Source organism: Pseudopodoces humilis, chromosome 28 (assembly GCF_049639895.1).
Source record: "Pseudopodoces humilis isolate 2021_Gansu_Grassland_sample_001 chromosome 28, ASM4963989v1, whole genome shotgun sequence".
Lineage (NCBI taxonomy): Eukaryota > Metazoa > Chordata > Aves > Passeriformes > Paridae > Pseudopodoces > Pseudopodoces humilis.
The window spans coordinates 1,377,501-1,395,308 of record NC_142227.1 but is presented as its reverse complement, the minus strand read 5'-3'; the positions used below and the strand labels follow the sequence as shown (position 1 = coordinate 1,395,308).

At 53.2% G+C, this 17,808-nt stretch overlaps 1 protein-coding gene across 2 annotated transcripts; it reads left to right on the top strand.

Annotated features, from left to right (window-relative positions):
- The first annotated feature begins 1,077 nt into the window (after positions 1-1,077).
- COMP (cartilage oligomeric matrix protein) lies at positions 1,078-16,409 on the top strand. Of its 2 annotated transcripts, XM_014260333.2 has the most exons (20): positions 1,078-1,197; positions 4,207-4,287; positions 4,577-4,662; positions 6,748-6,799; positions 7,573-7,745; positions 8,994-9,131; positions 9,940-10,017; positions 10,318-10,485; positions 11,216-11,320; positions 11,440-11,547; positions 11,990-12,149; positions 12,539-12,657; positions 13,060-13,112; positions 13,416-13,609; positions 14,343-14,521; positions 14,691-14,739; positions 14,917-15,113; positions 15,220-15,392; positions 15,557-15,696; positions 15,832-16,409. In XM_014260333.2, exons 1-20 carry the CDS (start codon positions 1,101-1,103, stop codon positions 15,876-15,878), a joined length of 2,397 nt encoding a protein of 798 aa, XP_014115808.1. In that variant the 5' UTR covers positions 1,078-1,100; the 3' UTR covers positions 15,879-16,409. The 2 variants fall into 2 exon arrangements, with proteins under 2 accessions (XP_014115808.1, XP_005531720.2); XM_005531663.3 differs by lacking the exon at positions 4,207-4,287 and having other exon boundaries at positions 1,079-1,197.
- The last annotated feature ends 1,399 nt before the right edge of the window (positions 16,410-17,808 follow it).

The following is a 17,808-nucleotide window of genomic DNA, read 5'->3' as shown; positions in this document are numbered from 1 at the left end:
CGGGGTGGATTTCTCAATCCTGTCTGTGTTTCCCGATGGGAAATGCTGGATGGAGACAAAAAGCTCCAAATTCCCCCTTTTTCCCCTCATTTCGGCACTTCAGGAATAAAAATCCCCCACTCCAAGGATGTGGCTGATCCCAAATTCCGAAATCCAAATTCCAGGGTGGGGATTTGGGAATAAAATCCCGAGCCAGTGATTCTCCCTGAATTCTGAGCTCTGCAGTTGGAATTTGGGGAGTTTAAAGAAGATTTTTCTGCAGTTCTGGACTCAAAACCCCCCTCAAAAAACACGAAAAGCAAAAGCAAAAGCAAACACAAGAAGAATTCTGGAATTTTCTATCCTTAATTAGCACCAAAAAAAGGCAAAAAAAATAATAAAAAAGGGGAAAATTTATAAAAAGGGGGGGGAAAGGAGAAAAGATAAGAAAAGGGGGAAAAAAAGGAGAAAAAAAGGGGGGGAAAGGGAATAAAAAGGGAAAAAAAGGGGAAAAAAGGAGGGGAAAATGGAAAAAAGGAAAAAAAAAGGGGAAAAGTAGAGGGGAAAGGGAAAAAAAGGGGAAAAAAAAGGGGGAAAAGGGGGGAAAGGGAAAAAAAGGGAAAAAAGGGGGGGGAAAAAGGGGGAAAAAGGCAAAGAAAAGGCAAAAAAAAATAAAAAAAAGGGAGGAAAAGGAGAAAAAATAAAGAAGAGGAAAAAAGGGGGAAAAAGGGGGAAAAAAAGGGGGAAAAAAGGGGGATAAAAAGGGGAAAAAAAGGGGAAAAATAGGGGGAAAAAGGGGAAAAAATTTAAAATAAAGGGATAAAAAGGAGAAAAAAAATTTAAAAATAGGGAAAAAAATGGAAAAAAATTTTAAAAAGGGGAGGAAAAAAAAGGGAAAAAATTTAAAAAAGGGGAAAAAAAAGGAGAAAAAAATGAAAAAAAGAGAAAAAAAAAAGAAAAAAAAAAGAAAAAAAAAAAAAAGGCAATTTCATCTCCTCCAGTGATGAGTTTCTCACATTGTTTATTTTGCAGGGCTCTGGTGCAGGAGCAGCCAGGAATGACGTGCAGGCCTGTCCCAGCAGCCGGGGGAAGGAATTTGCTCCATAAATATCGGAGCAGGGATGGGGAGAGAGGCTCCAGAGCTCACCATGGGCCCGGCTCTGCTGCTGCTGCTGCTCCTCTCCTGCCCCCTCTGCCTGGCACAGCAGAGGAGGATTGGTAAGGCCTGGGGGCTGCTTCCACTCGGGTTTAACCCTGGATTTGTGCTGGTTTAACTCTGGTTTAATGCTCTTTTAACTCTGGTTTAATGCTCATTCAACTCTGATTTAACTCTGATTTAATGCTGGTTTAATTCTGATTAAACTCTGATTTAATGCTGGTTTAATTCTGATTTAACTTTGATTTGATGCTGGTTTAATTCTGATTTAGTTCTGAGTTAACTCTGATTTAATGCTGGTTTAACCCTGATTTAACTCTGATTTCATTCTGAGTTAACTCTGATTTAGTTCTGAGTTAACTCTGATTTAGTTCTGAGTTAACTCTGATTTAATTCTGAGTTAACTCTGATTTAGTTCTGAGTTAACTCTGATTTAACTCTGATTTACTGCTGGTTTAACCCTGATTTAACTCTGATTTAGTTCTGAGTTAACTCTGATTTAACTCTGATTTACTGCTGGTTTAACCCTGATTTAACTCTGATTTAGTTCTGAGTTAACACTGATTTAACTCTGATTTACTGCTGGTTTAACCCTGATTTAACTCTGATTTACTGCTGGTTTAACCCTGATTTAACTCTGATTTACTGCTGGTTTAACCCTGATTTAACTCTGATTTCATTCTGAGTTAACTCTGATTTAGTTCTGAGTTAACTCTTACCTCTCATTTAACTGATTTAACTGATTTCATTCTGAGTCAATGCTGGTTTAATGCTGGTTAATTCTGATTTAATGCTGGTTTAACTCTGATTTAACTCTGACTTAACTCTCATTTAACTCTGATTTAACTGTGATTTCATTCTGATTTAGCTCTGATTTAGTTCTGAGTTAACACTGATTTAACTCTGATTTACTGCTGGTTTAACCCTGATTTAACTCTGATTTACTGCTGGTTTAACCCTGATTTAACTCTGATTTCATTCTGATTTAGCTCTGATTTAACTCTGAGTTAACTCTTGATTTAATTGATTTAACTCTGATTTCATTGTGATTTAATTCTGATTTAACTCTGATTTCATTCTGATTTAACCCTTATTTAACTCAGACTTAACTGATTAACTGATTTAATGCTGTCAATGCTGATTTAACTCTGTTTTCACTCTGATTTAACTCTTATTTAATTCTGATTTAACTCTGATTTAACTCAGATTTAATTCTGATTTAATTCTGATTTCACACTGATTTCACACTGATTTAAATCTGATTTAAATCTGATTTAAATCTGATTTAATTCTGACCCAACTCTGATTTCTGAGAGGTTTTTCAGGCTGCTCTGAAAATGCTCAGGGCTGGAAGGGGGCAGGGAGTGAGGATATTCCAGGATATTCCAGGATATTCCAGAATATTCCAGGATATTCCAGAATATTCCAGGATATTCCAGCTGGAGCCTGGAAATGTTGGATTTTATAGGAAAACTCTATAAAATCAGATTTTTTTATTATTTTTTCCCATTTTCCTCCTGAAGGGTGAAGCTTTTTTAAAATCTTTTAATATTTTTAAAATATTTCTTGAGTTTTGTAAAGAATTTCCAGAGACCTTTTGAATTAATTTGCATTTTCCAGCTGATTTAAGTGAAAAAAAACCCCAAATATTCCCAAAAAAAAAAATATCCCAGCACATCCTTGGATTTTCAGGGATAAATTCCCAAATTCCTCTTCTCCAAACTCTGCTTTTGGGGAATTCTCAGCTCCAGGAGGAAATCCAAATTATTCCCAATCCAAAATTTACGGGAGAAATTACAAATATTCCCCAAATCCTTTTTTATTTTTGATTTTTTTTTGGGGGGGGTGGGGGGAAGATCCACGAGGTTCCTGGAAATGAGGAATTTTTATTAAATCCAAATTCCAGCTGATTTTCCCTCCTGGACACACAGAGGGGTTTTTTGGGATTTATTCCTGTTTTTTTTGTAAATGAGGTGAGGGGGATTGGCAAATCTGGGGGGAAAAAAGAAAGAAAATGTGGGGAAAAAATTCGGGAAATTTTGGGGAAAATGGAGAAATTCTAGGAAAAAATGAGAAATTATGGGGGAAATCCTGAGGAATTATAGGAAAAATAGAGAAATTTGAGGGGAAAATGGAGAAATCATAGGAATAAAATGAGGAATTATAGGAAAAATAGAGAAATTTGAGGGGAAAATGGAGAAATCATAGGAATAAAATGAGGAATTATAGGAAAAATAGAGAAATTTGAGGGAAAATGGAGAAATCATAGGAATAAAATGAGGAATTATAGGAATAAACCCAGGGAAATGAGGTTGTGCATCCTCATGGCCAACAGGGAATTTGACACTGGGATTTTGGGAGAATCCCTGAATTAAATTCCGTGTCCAGCAATGTTTTCACTCCCAAATTATCCCTAAAAATCCCCGAATTCCAGAGCCACGAGCTCCATCCCTCCCTCCCTTGGGAGATCCCGGATTTTTACCAAAGGGACCCTGCAGGCCCCAAATCCCCATGGAATAACGGGATCCCGATTTTCCTGGAGCTGCTCCTCCAGCATTCCCGATTTTCCTGGAGCTGCTCCTCCAGCATTCCCGATTTTCCTGGAGCTGCTCCTCCAGCATTCCCGATTTTCCTGGAGCTGCTCCTCCAGCATTCCTGATTTTCCTGGAGCTGCTCCTCCAGCATTCCCGATTTTCCCTGGAGCTGCTCCATCCCTCCAGCATTCCTGATTTTCCTGGAGCTGCTCATCCAGCATTCCTGATTTTCCTGGAGCTGCTCCTCCAGCATTCCTGATTTTCCCCTGGAGCTGCTCCTCCAGCATTCCCGATTTTCCTGGAGCTGCTCCTCCAGCATTCCCGATTTTCCTGGAGCTGCTCCTCCAGCATTCCCGATTTTCCTGGAGCTGCTCCTCCAGCATTCCCGATTTTCCTGGAGCTGCTCCATCCCTCCAGCATTCCCGATTTTCCCTTGGAGCTGCTCCATCCCTCCAGCATTCCCGATTTTCCTGGAGCTGCTCCATCCCTCCAGCATTCCCGATTTTCCTCTCCACCCGTGTCCTTTGTATCCCAAAGATCCCAGCCGGCCACTCCAAAGTGCCGCCACCCGCAAAGCTCCCGCCTCCAGCAGGAATCCAGGGAATTCCTTGGGAACAGGTGAGAGGAGGCAGCAGCTGCCGGGCCCCTTTTCCACACTTGGGAAAAGCTCCGGCTTTTCCCAGCCCGGAATCCGGGATTTGCTGCTTTTGGCACCAAATCCCATCCCAAGTGTGAAGATCAGGGATTGTTCCAGCCCGGAGCTGCTCCCTGCACAGCAAATCCCAAATTCCAGCCAAAAAATCTCCTTGGGGTGGAGGCTGAATCCCGAATATTCGCTTATTTCATCCATTGGATCACAAACCTGGGATCCTTTGGGATTTTTTCCAACGATTTTGGATTTTTTTAGGAGGAGAGGTCGGGCCAGAAATGCTGCAAGAAATGAGGGAAACCAACCGGGTGCTGCTGGAAGTTCGGGATTTGTTGAAGCAGCAGGTGGGTGAAAAATTCCCAAATCCCGATTTCCTGAGCTCTGGGAATTCTCTGCTCCCTCTGGAATTCAGGAGCTGCTTCCTGGCCCTAATTCCCGATTTCCTGAGCTCTGGGAATTCTCTGTTTCCTGTGTGGAGTCAGCAGCAGATTATCGCTGCAAAAGCGAATCCAGAGGTGGTTTGTAAAGGGAAATAAAGTTGGGAAAAATCCTCAAGTTGGGAAAAAAATTCAGGGTGAAAAAAAAAACCCCTTCGAGTTGGGAAAAAATTCCAGCTGGAAAAAAAACCTTGGGATAAACTTCAAGGTGAGAAAAAAACCTTCAAATTGTAAAAAAACCCGCTTTGAGCCGGGGGAAAAACCCAACCTGAAGAACTCAAGTTGGGAATTAGAGTTGGAATCGCTGGAAGTTCCTTTGAATTCCCGAATTCTCCGGCAAACGCGGAGAGTGAAGCTTTAAAACCGGGATGTGGCAGGATGGGAGAACAAATTCCCTTTTTCCTTGGTTTTGTGGGCTCAGGAGATGGGAGGAGAGGCCGAATTTGGGAGCTGCAGGAGCCCTCCCAGCCCTTTCTTGTGTTCCCACCGAGCTCTGCCTTCCCTTTTCCTGCTTCAATCCTGAAAGCTTTCCTGGCTCCAGCAGGTTTTTTTTGGGAATTTGGGATTCCTTGGGTGCTCTTCCCTTGTTTTAAGCAGGATTTGAAGCAGGATTTGAAGCAGGATTTGAAGCAGGATTTGGGTTCTCTCTCTGGGGGGACAGAAAGGTTCATTCTGCTGCTGTTCCCGGTGGGAATGGAGCCATTCCAGAGGCAGGGAGCTGGAATCCTGCAAAAACATCGGAGCTCCTCTCACATTCCAGGCTCTGCATAAAAACCCAGTGTTTTTTGGGAATCAGGGCAGCCAGGGCTCCTGGCAGCCTCCAGCAATCATTCCTGTGCTCCCTTCCAGCAGATTTTCCTGTTTGTTCTTTCCCCTCTTGCCACTATTTTATTTTATTTTATTTTATTTTATTTTATTTTATTTTATTTTATTTTATTTTAATTTATTTTAATTTATTTTAATTTATTTTAATTTATTTTAATTTATTTTAATTTGTTTTAATTTGTTTTGTTTTGTTTTGTTTTGTTTTGTTTTGTTTTGTTTTGTTTTGTTTTGTTTTGTTTTGTTTTGTTTTTTATTTTATTTTATTTCATGAATGCTCCCAGCTCCCAGGGAATGAATCCCAAGGGATGAAACCCCCCCAGATTCCCAGGGGATGAATCCCAAGGGATGAAACCCCCCCAGATTCCCAGGGGATGAATCCCAAGGGATGAAACCCCCCCAAATTCCCAGGGAATCCCCAGATTTTGGGGCAGGAGCTGCTGGGTGAGAGCTGAGCAGTCCCAGCCACGATGTTCTGCTGTCCTGGAAATCCTTGGATCCGGATCCCGGCACTGTTCTGCTGTCCTGGAAATCCCGGGATGCAAATCCCGGCCCTGTTCTGTCCTGGAAATCCTTGGATCCGGATCCCGGCCCTGTTCTGCTCTCCCGGGAATCCCGGGATGCAGATCCCGTCCCTGTTCTGCTCTCTCTGGGAATCCCGGGATGCAGATCCCGGCCCTGTTCTGCTCTCTCTGGGAATCCCGGGATGCAGATCCCGGCTCTGTTCTGCTCTCTGGGAATCCCGGGATGCAGATCCCGGCTCTGTTCTGCTCTCTCTGGGAATCCCGGGATGAAGATCCCGGCCCTGTTCTGCTCTCCCGGGAATCCCGGGATGCAGATCCCGGCCCTGTTCTGCTCTCTGGGAATCCCGGGATGCAGATCCCGGCTCTGTTCTGCTCTCCCGGGAATCCCGGGATGAAGATCCCGTCCCTGTTCTGCTCTCCCGGGAATCCCGGGATGCAGATCCCGGCCCTGTTCTGCTCTCCCGGGAATCCCGGGATGCAGATCCCGGCCCTGTTCTGCTCTCTGGGAATCCCGGGATGCAGATCCCGGCTCTGTTCTGCTCTCCCGGGAATCCCGGGATGCAGATCCCGGCTCTGTTCTGCTCTCTCTGGGAATCCCGGGATGCAGATCCCGGCCCGGGCTCATCCCGGTTGTTTTCCCCCCCAGATCAAGGAGATCACATTCCTGAAGAACACGGTGATGGAGTGCGATGCGTGCGGTGAGTGCGGGGCTGTGTCCTCCGCTCCTCTGCCCCCTCCGGCAATTCCAGCTGTGATCCAAAGGGAACAGCTTGGATCACGGCTATTCCCAATATCTGGGATTGTTTTTCCGGCCCCACAGCTCACAGGGATTGGTGTCCAGAATGTTCTCGTGGCTCGAGGGGAGCTGGGGGGGTTCCAAAAACTTCTCTTTCCTTCCAGCAACCCCCCAGAATTCCAGAGTCCTGGAATGGTTTGGGTTGGAGGGAGCTTAAAGTTCACCCAGTGCCACCCCTGCCATGGGAGGGACACCAGGGTGGCCTGGGACACTTCCAGGGATGCAGGGATCTGGGAATTCCATCCCTGCCCCTCCCCACCCTCCCAGGCAGGAATTCCCTCCCAATATCCCGTTAATCCCGGTGGGATCAGCCCAGCACTGCCGGGGGGGGAGGGGGGGTCTGTGCTCTGAGCCCCTCATCCCCAAACCCTCCCCGGGGCTCCTTCCACCCCTTCACCCCCAGCCTTTGCTGCTCCCCCTGGGGAGCTGGCCTGGGGGTGAAGGGGCACCCCAGAGCTGGCCTGGGGGTGAAGGGACACCCCAGAGCTGGCCTGGGGGTGAAGGGACACCCCAGAGCTGGGCTGGGGGTGAAGGGACACCCCAGAGCTGGGCTGGGGGTGAAGGGACACCCCGTGGTGGCTCTGGGACACCCCAGGACGTTCCGGTGGCTCTGGGACACCCCAGGACGTTCCGGTGGCTCTGTCACACCCCGCTCCTGACCCCGCTGTCCCCCAGGCATGCGGCCGGAGGTGACGGGTCCCGGGGTCACCATGACCCAGTTCAAGCGCTGCGTTCCCAGCCCCTGCTTCCCGGGGGTGCCGTGCACCGAGAGCGGCGGCGGCTTCCGCTGCGGGCCCTGCCCCGCCGGCTACTCCGGGAACGGCACCCACTGCAGCGACATCAACGAGGTGAATAAACCTGCACCCTGCAGCCTGCAGCCCTGAATCCTGCAGCCCTGCATCCCTGCATCCTGCAGCCCTGCATCCCTTCATCCCGCATCCCTGCATCCTGCAGCCCTGAATCCTGCACCCCTGCACCCTACATCCTGCAGCCCTGCATCCCTTCATCCCGGCATCCCTGCATCCCTTCATCCCGCATCCCTGCATCCCTGCATCCCTGCATCCCTGCATCCCTGCATCCCTGCATCCTGTATCCCTGCATCCCTGAATCCTGCATCCCTGCATCCCTGCATCCCTGAATCCTGTGGCCCTGCATCCCTGCATCCCTGCATCCCTGCATCCCTGCATCCCTGCATCCCTGCATCCCTGCATCCCTGAATCCTGCAGCCCTTTAACCTGCAGCCACCGCTGCAATGCTGCCCCCGGAGCCGCTGCAATTCCCAGGGATGCTGGAATTCCGTCCCAGCCCCTCCGGAGGGTTTCGGGTCTGTTTGCCCGGGGTTTCTCCCAGGGAAATAAATCCCGAGGTTGGTGGCACACAGGGAGCGGAGTTGGGAAGAGGAGAGCGCTCTCCTGTGCCGAGGAGCTGCTGGGGATAAGATTTATCAGCTGTGGAACGGGATCAAACAATTCCCAAGTAATTCTTGAAACAGCAAATTTTAACCGCAGGGCTTTGTTTCTGCCCCTAAATCAAACCTTGCTGTGTCATTTTCTCAGGAAATCCTTTTTTTTTTAAGGAAATGTGGCTTTCCACCAATTTTAAACTCTGTGTGTGTGCAAAGCTCTGCTCATCCATGGATTTTTTTTGGAGGGCTCCTGAGTTCTGTGCTTCCCAAACCATGCCCATCCCACTCCTACAGAACCTCGGTTCAATTTAAAAACCTGCTGGAGGCTCCGTGGGAGATTTTGGGATTGTCAAAATATGGGATCCTCTGTATTCCTGTGCTGCATCAAAATCCAGGGAAAATAACCAAGCGTTGGGGGAAGCAAAGCATTGGGAGAGGTTTTGGAAAGGGAGTGTGTGGAATTGTCCGGTTCCCTGGACTCTGAGGGTTCCAGGAAGGAAAAGGTGAAGCAAGAGCAGCTCCCTGCCCGTGCTCTGGTGTCACCTGAGGAGAGCCAGAGCTCAGAGTGCCGTTGTTTTACGGCTGGAACAGCTTTGGAAGTTCCCCGAGGGGCTCCAGCGCCGTTTTCTCTTCTTTCAAACTCAAAATGCGAGCTCTGGCGCAGCCCTGGGCAGCTCCTGTCTCGTTGCAGTGCAACGCCAACCCCTGCTTCCCAAAAGTGCAGTGCATCAACACCAACCCCGGCTTCCGCTGCGATCCCTGCCCGCCCGGCTTCACCGGAGAGCCGCTGGAAGGGCTGGGCATGGCCTTCGCCAGGGCCAACAAGCAGGTGAGAGCCCGGAACGTTCCGGAGCTGGGAATTGTCTCCCCTCCGCGGCTCCAAGGTCTGCGAAGGGAGGAGATGGGAGACGGGGTTCTGGATTGGGAGGGAATTCCCAGCCCTGGAAGGGTTCCAGGCCAGCTTGGAGCAGCCTGGGGTAGTGGGAGGTGTCCCTGGGGGTGGGAATGGGAGGATGGAAAGCTCCTCCCAGCCCAAATCATTTTGGGATTCCGTGATTCCAGGGAGAGGAGAGCGCCCAGGATGTCCTGAGCTCCAGAGCCACCTCCCCTGTGCCAAACTGGGGCTGGACAGAGCATCCCAACCCCTCTGGGAATGGGAATGGGAATGGGAATGGGAATGGGAATGGGAATGGGAGTGGGAGTGGGAGTGGGAATGGGAATGGGAATGGGAGTGGGAGTGGGAGTGGGAATGGGAATCCTTCCTGCAGAGTCCACACAGCTGCTGCCACCCCTTCCCAGCGTCTCTGACAGCTCCAGGCAGATTAAAAATCCCAACAGCTGATTGGGGTTTTTAGGGATAATTGTCCCACATGTGGCTCTGGGAATTTGGGGCTGCTCACGGCATGCAGCCACTGAGCTTCCAAATCCATGGAATCACCCTTCCAGAGTGAGGATATTCCAGCGGCTCAGCTCGGGGCTCTGTTCCCAGGCTGGAATCCTGCTGGGATCTGCCTGAAGCTTTCCTAGTCCTGGGCTAGTGAGGGGTGCCAGGGCTCTGCTTCTGCTCCTGGCCCCGCTGACATCCCGGGATTTGGGGTGCAGGGAAGGTAAAGGTGTGTCCTGGTCCTCCTGGGCAGGTGTGCACCGACATCAACGAGTGTGAGACTGGAGCTGCCACCAACTGTGTCCCAAACTCCATCTGCATCAACACTCGGGTAAATCCTCAGGGATACGGAGGGGATCCAAGGGCTGGAGCCCCTCTGGAGCCAGGCTGGGAGAGCTGGGGGGGCTCAGCTGGAGAGGAGAAGGATCCAGGGAGAGCTCAGAGCCCCTTCAGGGCCTGGGGGGGCTCCAGGAGAGCTGGAGAGGGACTGGGGATGGAGGGACAGGAGCCAGGGAATGGCTCCAGTGCCAGAGGGCAGGGAAGGATGGGATCTTGGGCAGGAATTGTTCCCTGGCAGGGCGGGGAGGGGCTGGGGTGGAATTCCCAGAGCTGCTCCCCGTTCTCCCCGCAGGGATCCTACAAATGCGGGGCCTGCAAGCCGGGCTTTGTGGGGGACCAGAGCAGCGGCTGCCGGAGCCAGCCCCCCGCGGGGACACGGCGCTGCCCCAACGGCGACATCAGCCCGTGCCACGAGAAAGCCGAGTGCATCGTGGAGAGGGACGGCTCCCTGTCCTGCCAGGTGCGGCCCGGAGGGGACACCGGGACCGAGCGGGTCCTGTCAGAGCGACACCGGGACCGGGTCCTGTCAGAGCGACACCGGGACCGGGTCCTGTTCTAGTGACACCGGGACCGGGTCCTGTCAGAGCGACACCGGGACCGGGTCCTGTCAGAGCGACACCGGGACCGGGTCCCATCTCCCGAGACTGGCTCGGGTCCCATCTCCTGTGCCCGGGTCCCGCTCCGACCCCGCCCCGGGATTTGGGTCTGGTCCAACCCCCCCAACAATTGGGGTGTGCTCTGATTCCCCCACGATCTGGTCCGATCCCAAACTCCCGGGATTGGGGTCCCGCTGCTCTTCCTCGTTCCCTCACCCCGCGCTGCTATCCCGGGTCTGCCACTGCCCTCTCCTGGAGATCGCCCTTCCCAAACCCTCCCTGCTCCTCCTCGGGCTGCTCCCGCTTTTTGGGGCTTCGCTTTGCCCTGAAGCGCTGCAAATCCTCCGGGCACGGAATTCCCTGGATCTGAGCAGGGAGAATCCCCTCAGCATCCTCAGCCCAGCTCCTGCTGCTGCCGCTCGCTCCCCGCAGCAGCAGCGGGGAAATCCGAGCAGCAGAAATTCCAGGAACGCTTCTCCCGGACCTCATTTCCCTGCGGGCTTTCGCATCCCTGCATTTGCAGCGTTCGGCGCCGTTTCCCTCGCAAATCCCTGGATTTGGGAGGGCCGTGGCCGACTGTGTGTCCCGTTGCAGTGCCTCGTGGGCTGGGCAGGGAATGGTTACGTGTGCGGGAAGGACACGGACATCGACGGAGTCCCCGACGAGAAGCAGCGCTGCTCCGACAAGAAATGCCGCAAGGTGAGGAAGGGAAACCCGGGAATCTCATTCCCGTTATCCCCCCGGGGATAATCCCGGCAGGCCGTGGCGCTGCTGGGAGCTGCGGGGAGGTTCCCGCATCCCTGTGCCTCTCCTGGCAGGATAACTGCGTCACCGTCCCCAACTCGGGCCAGGAGGACGCGGACAGGGACGGCATCGGGGACGCCTGCGATGATGATGCCGATGGAGACGGGATCCCAAACACCGAGGTTCGGGCCCTGCTGCCCTTCCCAGGCTCCTGCAGCACCTTCGGGGGCCATTCGGGGCTCCCAGGGGGGATTCAGGGGGTCCCAATGGGAATTCCAAGGTCCCACTGGGAACTGAGAGGTTCTAGGGGGAATTCAGGGGTCCCAGCACAAATTCAGAGATCCCAGTGGGAATTCCGAGGTCTCTGGTAATTTAGCGGTCACAGTGTGAATTCCGAGGCCCCACTGGGAATTCCAAGATCCCAGTGTGCATTCCAAGATCCCAGTGTGAATTCCGAGGCGCCACTGGGAATTCCAAGTTCCCAGTGTGCATCCCAAGCTCCCGCTGTGGATTCCCTCCGGGTTCCCTGAGGCCCCAGGGCTCGGCCGAGGAAGCTGCGGGCTCTGGAGGAGCCCCGGGGGGATTTGGGGTCCGTGCCGGTGGCAGCCGCGTCCCCTCCCGCAGGACAACTGCGTGTACACGCGGAACGCGGACCAGCGCAACGCCGACAGGGACAACTTCGGGGACGCGTGTGACAACTGCCGGCAGGTGAAGAACAACGACCAGAGGGACATCGACGGCGACGGCAAAGGGGACGAGTGCGACGATGACATGGACGGGGACGGTGAGAGCCGGGCACATCCCGGATTCCCGCTGGGATCAGCCCGTTCCCGGCTGACAAACCGGGCTGTCCCCGCGTCCCCTGCCCGGGAGCTGCTCGGAGCTTGGATTTGTTGTGGTTTTTATTGTCCCTCACTGCCCCGTGCTGCGTTTTAAGGGAGAAATTTGGGAATATCGCAGGCGCCTGCAGCTCCTGGCTCGAGGCTGGGGGTGTCAGGGCTGTCCCCTGGGCTGGGGACGAACCTGGCTGGCTTTGGGGACCCAGCTGAGCACAAAAACCGCTCCCAGCAGCCGGGAATCCCAACAAACACCGCTCCCAAATCCTGAAATCCTTGCTTTATCCATGATTTCACCCCCTGGATTTCTGTGGATCCACTGTCCCCTGTTTTCCAGGGATCAAAAACCCCATGGACAACTGCAAGAGAGTGCCCAACCCTGACCAGAGGGACAGGGACGGGGACGGCGTGGGGGACGCCTGTGACAGCTGCCCCACCCTCAGCAACCCTGACCAGGTACAGAACCCCCGCTCTGGGTCCTGCAGGGCCCCTCCTGTCACCCCAACAATGCCAGGTGACAATTCTGGGTCCTGCAGGGCCCCTCCTGTCACCCCAACAATGCCAGGTGACAATTCTGAGTCCTGCAGGGCCCCTCCTGTCACCCCACAACACCCAGGCCCTGCCCAGGTGACAATTCCAGCTGCCACCCCGCTGTGGCACAGAAGGAAATTCCCTCTGGAGCAAACATCAGCCAGGGACAAAGTTTGGCACTCTGGGCTCTCCCTTCCTCCCACTGCTGGAATTCCTCAGAATCCCCCCAAAACCTCCCTCAGGACTCCCCTGCTGTTGGCAGCTCTCTGTTCTTTTTCTTGCCTTTTCCTCTGGAAAATTTCCATTTTTCTTCCTTTATTTTTCTAGAAAGACACCGACCACGATCTGGTGGGAGATGCCTGTGACACCAACCAGGACAGGTGAGCTGCAGAAATTAAAATTTCTGTTTATTGGCGCAAAATCCCGGGGTCGAAGGGACCGAAGGGCTGCGAGAACCCGGCTTGGCCTTCCCCTATAAAAACTTTAGAGGTTGAATTTCCTTCAGACTTCACCAAAAGTGACCCCTGGAGCGATCCCGGAGCCGATCCCAGCGGGAACACCCCCGACCCACATCCCTTTAAGGCCGGAATTCCCAATCCTGCCGCTCCAGCCGAGGGTCCCAGCCCCGGGGGGGATCCCCGAGCTGGTGGCCCTGGCTGACGTGGCCCTTCCCTTGTCCCCAGCGACGGGGACGGGCACCAGGATTCCCGGGACAACTGCCCCACGGTGCCCAACAGCTCGCAGGTGGACACGGACGGGGACGGGCTGGGAGATGAGTGCGATGAGGATGATGATGATGACGGAATTCCGGACTTCAGACCCCCGGGCCCCGACAACTGCAGGCTGGTCCCGAACCCCGGGCAGGAGGACTCGGATGGTGAGGGATGGATCCCCCCGGGGTTCCCGGGAGAGCTCCGAGCGCTGGAATCCGCAGGAATCTGGGGCTGACTCCAGCCAGTGACACCTGCAGGTGTCCACAGAGCCAGCGTCGGGATCGGGCTGGGGTCGGCTTGGGGTCGGCTTGGGGTCAGCTTTGAGATCAGGTTTGGGATCTTGTTTGGGATCTTATTTGGGGTCAGGTTTGGGGTCAGGTCTGAGATCAGGTTTGGGGTCAGCTTTGGGGTCAGCTTTGAGATCAGGTTTGGTTAAGTTGGGGTCAGGTTTGGGATCCTGTTTGGGATCTTGTTTGGGATCTTATTTGGGGTCAGGTTTGGGGTCAGGTTTGGGGTCATGTTGGGATCTTGTTTGGGGTCAGGTTTGGGATCCTGTATGGGGTCAGGTTTGGGATCCTGTATGGGATCTTGTTTGGGATCTTGTTTGGGATCTTGTTTGGGGTCAGGTTTGGGATCCTGTATGGGATCCTGTTTGGGATCTTGTTTGGGGTCAGGTTTGGGATCCTGTTTGGGGTCAGGTTCTCTATCCCAGAGGTCTCTGGGCTTTGAGGGGTTTCTCTGGCAGCAGCAGAAGCCTCCAGGTTTCTCTGCAGCTCCTCGGGGTGTCCCAGTCCCTTGGTGCCCGAGGCTGAGCAAACCCAGGGCAGGAGCTGCTGCTCCAGGCTCCTTCCTCCTCCTCCTCCTCCTCCTCCTCCTCCTCCTCCTCCTCGTGCCCAGGGGACGGCGTTGGGAACCTGTGTGAGGATGACTTCGACAGGGACATGGTGATCGACAGGATCGACGTCTGCCCCGAGAACGCCGAGGTGACGCTCACCGACTTCAGGGCCTTCCAGACCGTGGTGCTGGACCCCGAGGGGGACGCCCAGATCGACCCCAACTGGATCGTCCTCAACCAGGTGGGGACAGCTCCAGCTGGGGGTGATCCTGGAGGGTTTTCCCTGAAGGGCTCCGCAGCCTCTGTGGTTCTGCAGCGCCCAAATCCCAGAGTCACAGCCCAGGGGCAGCACAAGAGGGAATTTGCTGTGTCTGGAATTGCACTGAGGAGTCACAATTCCTCTTTCCCAGGGCATGGAGATTGTCCAGACCATGAACAGCGACCCCGGCCTGGCTGTAGGTGAGGAATTTCCCTTTTCCCTTGGGATAACCATCACTCACTGCAGCTTTCATTCCTCCATCCACCATTTCCTCTGGGGCACAGAGCCCGGATTCCCCTGGGCAGAATCCTCCTCCCCAGCCCGATCCCGGCTCTGTTTCCTGCCGGGATGCAGAGTCTCTGTCTCTGCCCTGGCAGGGTACACGGCCTTCAACGGGGTGGACTTCGAGGGCACCTTCCACGTCAACACGGCCACGGACGACGACTACGCCGGCTTCATCTTCGGCTACCAGGACAGCTCCAGCTTCTACGTGGTGATGTGGAAGCAGATGGAGCAAACCTACTGGCAGGCAAATCCCTTCCGGGCAGTGGCGGAGCCGGGGATTCAGCTGAAGGTAAAGGAGCCCTGGGAAAGGAATTCTCGGGTGGGTTTTTGCCCCGGGCTAAGCGGCCGTGTTGAATCCTTCCTGCACACATTGAGCAGGCTCTCCTCTGTCCCAGGCAGTGAAATCCAAGACAGGCCCTGGGGAATACCTCCGGAATTCCCTGTGGCACACGGGAGACACCATGGACCAGGTGAAGCTGCTCTGGAAAGACCCCCGGAATTCGGGCTGGAAGGACAAGACCTCCTACCGCTGGTTCCTGCAGCACCGGCCCCAGGTCGGCTACATCAGGTGAGGCTCAGGGCAGGACCATTCCCAGCAGGAAAATCAGCCTCAGGAATCCCAGAATGGTTTTGGAAGGGACAATCCCCCGGTCCCAGGCTGCCCCAGCCTCCCCTGGGAGAGCATCCCTGGGCCCGGGGAGCTCCGTCACTCCCGGCCGTGTTCCCCTCCAGGGCTCGGTTCTACGAAGGACCCGAGGTGGTGGCAGACACCGGAGTTGTCCTGGACACCACCATGAGAGGGGGACGCCTCGGGGTCTTCTGCTTCTCCCAGGAGAACATCATCTGGTCCAACCTCCGCTACCGCTGCAACGGTGAGCTCGGAGAGGTGGATCTGGAATTCTCCTCCCTTTCCACCCCTCCACACCTGCACGGGAAAGGGGCAGCGAACGGGAGCCCGTTCTGCCCTGCTGTTCCTGCCCCTGATCTCTCCTCGCTCCAATCCTCAGACACCATCCCAGAGGACTACGAGACGTTCCGGGTCCAGCAGGACTAATCCCACGGAACGTCCCCGCAGCCCGTCCTGCTTCCCACGCCGTGCTCGGCCGCCCCGCTCCCGCTCTGGAATCCTGCCCCAAGAGCTGTCAGCACCTCCCACCGCTCCCTCACCGCCTCCAGCTCCCCTTCCCCAACAGCAAACCCCTGAAAATGCTACACGAATCCTCTGGGAAGGGCAGAGGTGGAGACAGGGAGTGTGACCAGAAGCCTGAGCTGCCGCAAGCCCCGGCTCAGGCCGTGCTGGGAGCTCCCTGCGGCAGCTGCGATGGTTGGGGGAGGTTTGGCGTGGATGATTCCCAGGAATCTTCTCCCTGCTCCAAGGCTCCCGAGTGTGAATGTTTTCCTTTTCGAGACCTGCTGCAAAGCAAACCCAGCACGAGTCTGAGAAGGACGCGCGGAGCAGCCTCGGTCCAAGCTGCTCATTTTCACACGTGAAAAAAGCACTTTAAGGAGAGAATCTTTGCTCTGGAATGTTGGAGAATGAACACTTGGAACGCTGGATAATAAATTCTAGATTTCTCCTTGGTCATGAATGTGTTCTCTCCACTCTCCTGAAGCTTTTCCCTTGCAGATGTGGAAGGGAGGAACCCTCAGGGCTGAGCTCGGTGGGGCTGGATTGGGAATTCTCCTGGAAATGCCAAGGCAGGGAGGCACCATTTCCTCAAGAACCTCCCTGTCCTTAGCCCTGCCTGCCTGGTTCCTGCTGGAACTTCCCAAACCCACCTGGAACATCCCAAACCCACCTGGAACATCCCAAACCCACCTGGAACATCCCAAACCCACCTGGAACATCCCAAACCCACCTGGAACATCCCAAACCCACCTGGACACGCTGCTGTGTCCCTGCCCTGGGTGGGCTGTGGGATATCCAGAGGGCTCTTCCCACCCCAACAATCCCGGGATCTGGGATCCTCGGGGTGTTCTGTGCCGAGGATCCCTGTGGGTCCAACGGGGGCCATTCCAGGATTCCAGAGCTGGAATTCCAGGATTCAAACTCAAGCCCCTGCTCTTCACTCCCAGGAGTAATTCCCAAATGGCCCAGCTGCATTTGGGATCCTCTCCCTTTTTTCCACAGGATTTTCTCCCTTTTTTTCCATGAGATCCTCTCTCTTTTTTTCCACAAGTTTTTCTCCCTTTTTTCCACGGGATTTTCTCCCTTTTTTCCACAAGTTTTTCTCCCTTTTTTCCACGGGATTTTCTCCCTTTTTTCCACAAGTTTTTCTCCCTTTTTAGCATGGGATTTTCTCCCTTTTTTCCACAGGATTTTCTCCCTTTTTTCCACAGGATTTTCTCCCTTTTTTCCACAAGTTTTTCTCCCTTTTTTCCATGGGATTTTCTCCCTTTTTTCCACAGGATTTTCTCCCTTTTTTCCACAAGTTTTTCTCCCTTTTTTCCACGGGATTTTCTCCCTTTTTTCCACAGGATCCTCTCCCTTTTTCCACAGGATTTTCTCCTTTTTTCCACAGGATCCTCTCCCTTTTATCCCCTGCTCTTCCCATCCCACCCTCCACCCCCTGAAGACAAGAGCCAGTGGATTTTACCCCTTCAGGCCTTTATTTTGATAAAATTGGTCAAGCCCACATAAGGCAACGCACACACGGCTCCGCCCGCCCCCCGCCCGCCCCAACCGCCTCGGAAAATAAATAACACAAACCAAGAGAGGACTCCATGTAGTGTTTGGCTTTGCAGTATAGAAATTCCACACAATGATTCTGTTGTGTTGCTGTCGTTAATTATTTTTTTTTGTTTGTTTGTTTTTGTTGTTTTGTTTTTAGGCTTTTTTTTTTTTTTTTCCCCTGTTTAAAAAGGTAAAAATGATTTATAATACACAGTCAGAATGTCGTGGTGCCCGCATAGAAAACCGACATGCAATCCATGCCTACACTGCGCCGTATAAATAAGATGCAACTCAAAATACAAAGAACAGG

What these genes read in the sequence shown, in the direction of transcription:
- COMP (XM_014260333.2), top strand. Translation starts at nt 1,101, where the DNA reads ATGGGGAGAGAGGCTCCAGAGCTCACCATGGGCCCGGCTCTGCTGCTG. An exon ending in AGGGAATTCCTTGGGAACAG is followed by an intron (nt 4,288 to 4,576) that starts GTGAGAGGAGGC and finishes GGATTTTTTTAG; the next exon opens with GAGGAGAGGTCGGGCCAGAA. An exon ending in GGGATTTGTTGAAGCAGCAG is followed by an intron (nt 4,663 to 6,747) that starts GTGGGTGAAAAA and finishes TTTCCCCCCCAG; the next exon opens with ATCAAGGAGATCACATTCCT.